This window comes from Brassica napus, chromosome C8, assembly GCF_020379485.1.
Source record: "Brassica napus cultivar Da-Ae chromosome C8, Da-Ae, whole genome shotgun sequence".
NCBI classification, from domain to species: Eukaryota; Viridiplantae; Streptophyta; class Magnoliopsida; order Brassicales; family Brassicaceae; genus Brassica; species Brassica napus.
Genome location: NC_063451.1, coordinates 40,179,957 through 40,183,207, shown reverse-complemented (window position 1 = coordinate 40,183,207; position 3,251 = coordinate 40,179,957). Strand labels below are relative to the sequence as shown.

The 3,251-nt window shown below is 37.8% G+C and overlaps 1 protein-coding gene across 1 annotated transcript; it reads right to left on the bottom strand.

Annotated features, from left to right (window-relative positions):
- Window positions 1-1,255: 1,255 nt before the first annotated feature.
- Window positions 1,256-2,887, bottom strand: LOC111209049 (F-box/LRR-repeat protein At3g60040; the record flags this gene model as incomplete). Its single annotated transcript, XM_048764835.1, is given in 5 exon segments — window positions 1,256-1,556; window positions 1,648-1,797; window positions 1,883-2,701; window positions 2,703-2,815; window positions 2,818-2,887. Coding segments are annotated over 5 exon segments (1,407 nt in total), but the record flags the coding sequence as incomplete, so codon positions are not given.
- Window positions 2,888-3,251: the final 364 nt, after the last annotated feature.

Sequence of the window (3,251 nt, the reverse complement as noted above, 5' to 3'; positions counted from 1 at the left end):
GTTACCGGATGTGGAATATAATCTATCTTTTATTATACTTTATAAATTAATGATAATATAGATAATGTATAAGTGATATTTATCTTAGTATATGTTGTTGTTTTTTTAATCTTAGTGCCACACCGTTCTCAGGATTTTAAAGGAATATGAGATAGCATCAGATCAACTAATAAACTTTGATAAGTCTCCAATTCAATTTGAGCACAAGATCGAAGAATCTGCCAGACAAAAGCTAAGAGATATTTTGGACATACAGAATTTGGGAGGGATGAAAACTTATCTAGGCCTGCCGGAAAGTCTTAGGGGTTCTAAGATACAAGTTTTTGTCTTCGTACAAGATCAGCTAAATAATATGGTCAATGGCTGGACATTTAAGTTCTTTACGAAAGGAGGAAAGGAAGTGATCATCAAATCAGTGATCAAGGCTTTGCCAAATCATGTGATGTCTTGCTATCGTTTACCCAAAGCTACTGCAAAAAAACTGACGAGTGCGGTAGCACAATTTTGGTGGAGCCATGGCGGTAATACAAGAGGAATGCATTGGAAATCATGTGATAAAATATGTATTAGTAAGGACGATGGAGGTTTACAGTTTAAAGATATCACTGATTTCAACACAACGATGCTTGGTAAACAATTATGACGGCTGATAGGTTTAAAAGTACATTGTAAAACTAAAGGTTCGGTCCGGTTTGGACGACTTACTAGTAAGTCGTCTATTGAATAATGTACACCAGTAAGTCGTAGTTATACTTAAATAGCGTTTACTATACACATAAATAAACACACTTACGTAAATTTTAAATTTTTCAAAAAACATTTATGCATTCCAAAATCTAACCCTAAGAACACATACAAAACTACAACATATGTTGGCAAAGCCTAAACCAAAGAATATCATGACTCACTACTTTCAATCATCTATGTTGAAAACAATTAACTTTTGTTATATCTTAATTTATATCTCTTAAAACATTTGTTAATTACATGATTTCAATTTTTCACTTATCAAAATATTTTTTACAAAATTTTTAAATTATTTCAAAGTATAATTAGTCCAGACGACTTTCCAGTAAATCGTCTACTACAAAGTCGTCTGTCTAGACGACTTACGAGGGTCAGAAACGTAAAAAAAAATTTGATTTTTTTGTTTCTTCACAAATGGCTGGTTGTAATTTCAATATCCTTTTAGGTTACTTTTGCATTTGATTCAAGTTTGAGTTTACTTTTGTAATATAAATCAAGTTGTGAGTCATGGCAATTTTCCCAATAAATAATGTGGTTTAATGGTACACAAAGGTCTACTCGAAATAAGCGACATCGGTTGAAACAACTCCGACAAGGATAAATAAATCCCTACGGGTTTGGATCATTTTGGCATCATCGACCACAACATCTTCAGGGAACTCCACTTGCATTTTCGGGATGCATTCGGTTCCTGCAAGCAAACTCTTCAGGTGTTGAAGCTCCTTAGCAGTTCCTTTATAACCAACAACATGCAGCTCCTTGACTTGGAACAGACCAATGGTAACATCGCCTGTGTAACTATCCAGACCCTGGGGGAAAAAGAAGAAGAAGAAGTGAGCAAGTAAGTTCCGGGGGGTCTCTAGGGGGGTTTCGATTATTAGTGAAAAACAACAACATTACCTGGATGATTAATGTTTCAAGCTTTGGAGAGTGCTTAAGCAGATATGGCAGCAGTTTCCAACCACGTTTGTTTTTACTCCCAAAAGATAAGGTAACCAGATTGTTAAACACCGGTAAAACTAGTCCATGTTTAACACATCGAGAAATCAACTGAAACACACACACACACATATGCTTCAAGAATGTCCTGAGTTTTATCAAGTAAGTTAAAAAAAAAAACACAAAGAAGACTTACATCAGTAGAATCGGGAGAAAGATGGAGAGTCTCCACGTCGCTTATCCCTACAAGGAGACCCGATAAATCCGGCCTCTTGATATTTGTTTTAGAATAAGAAATGTCCAGCTTAGCTTTGACTAAGGATCCCAAGTTAACAAGTGGATACTCATACAAGGCATAGTCAGTGTAGTTGAGAGAGACAACACTTGGGGCGTCAAATGATATACGAGACCCATCATCAATTCCAAAATCATAACAATAGAAAACTGTTAGCTTCTTGATTGTCTGACTCGATATCCTGTAATTAGGATAAAAATCAGTCTTGTGAACAACAGTTAACTCCTCAAGCATTGGGCAACCAGGAAGAAGCACATCAGAGAGATCTTGGTCGTCAAACATGATGGTATCGAGGAAGAGACTCTTAAGCGCTGGAAGAAACACATCAGGAGGAAGCTTTCCAACATTAGTATCTGTTCCCAGACGCAGCTTAACCAGTGTCTTGCTCCTGAAGAGGTGATAAGGAAGAAAGCAGTTCCCGTGAACCTCATCAGTATGTACAGGGCCTAGCCAACGAGGCCTCAAAGTAACGTCCACTTCCAAAACACCACGCTCAACGACACTGCTTATCCAGCGACGCTCATCAACCACATCGCTGCTGTTGGTAACGAGATATGTTAGAGAGAATTTCTTGATACGAGAACCACAACCGCATTGCAAAGCGAGTCTTCTGTCCACAAAGTTTCTGAAGCTCTCCTTGAGTTCTTCCCTCCCTTCTTCTGGCGGCGGTTGCAGCAAGACAGTATCATCGAAATCAAGACTGTGAACCAGTGCAAACAGATACCTCCACTTTTTCGAGAGAAGAGAGGTTGAAGCAGCAAGTTTGGTCGGAAGTAAGGACAAGATCTCTCCTAGAACCTCTCGAGGGAGACAGCTGATTAAATCTCTCGAGCCCATCTCTAGCTTCTTTGATTCCATGCAGACAGATCCAGTCTCTTCCTTAAAGGTGCCTGAAAGATGAAGTGAGCACAGAGTGATTCAACTGCTGGAGGATTAACCACAAACCATAAGATCTAGTTTTCACATCTGATTATTAAAGTTTTAGAAAAAACTTAACGAGAAAACAGAAGCTAAAGGTTCACCTTACAGACTAGTAGTGGTATAACTACAAACAGTTTCATCAAAAATCAATGCATCTATAATCTAATGGAATCTCAAAAGAATGACACCATGAGCGCTTGTAGTAGAACAGAGTAAACCATATGGATAAAACAGAGTAAACTATATGGAGGGAACAGAGTAAAACATACGGAGAGAAGAGAGTATGCCTTATTGAGAGAACAGAGTAAACCATAAACCAAGTTGAGTTGATAGAACAGAATAAACGATA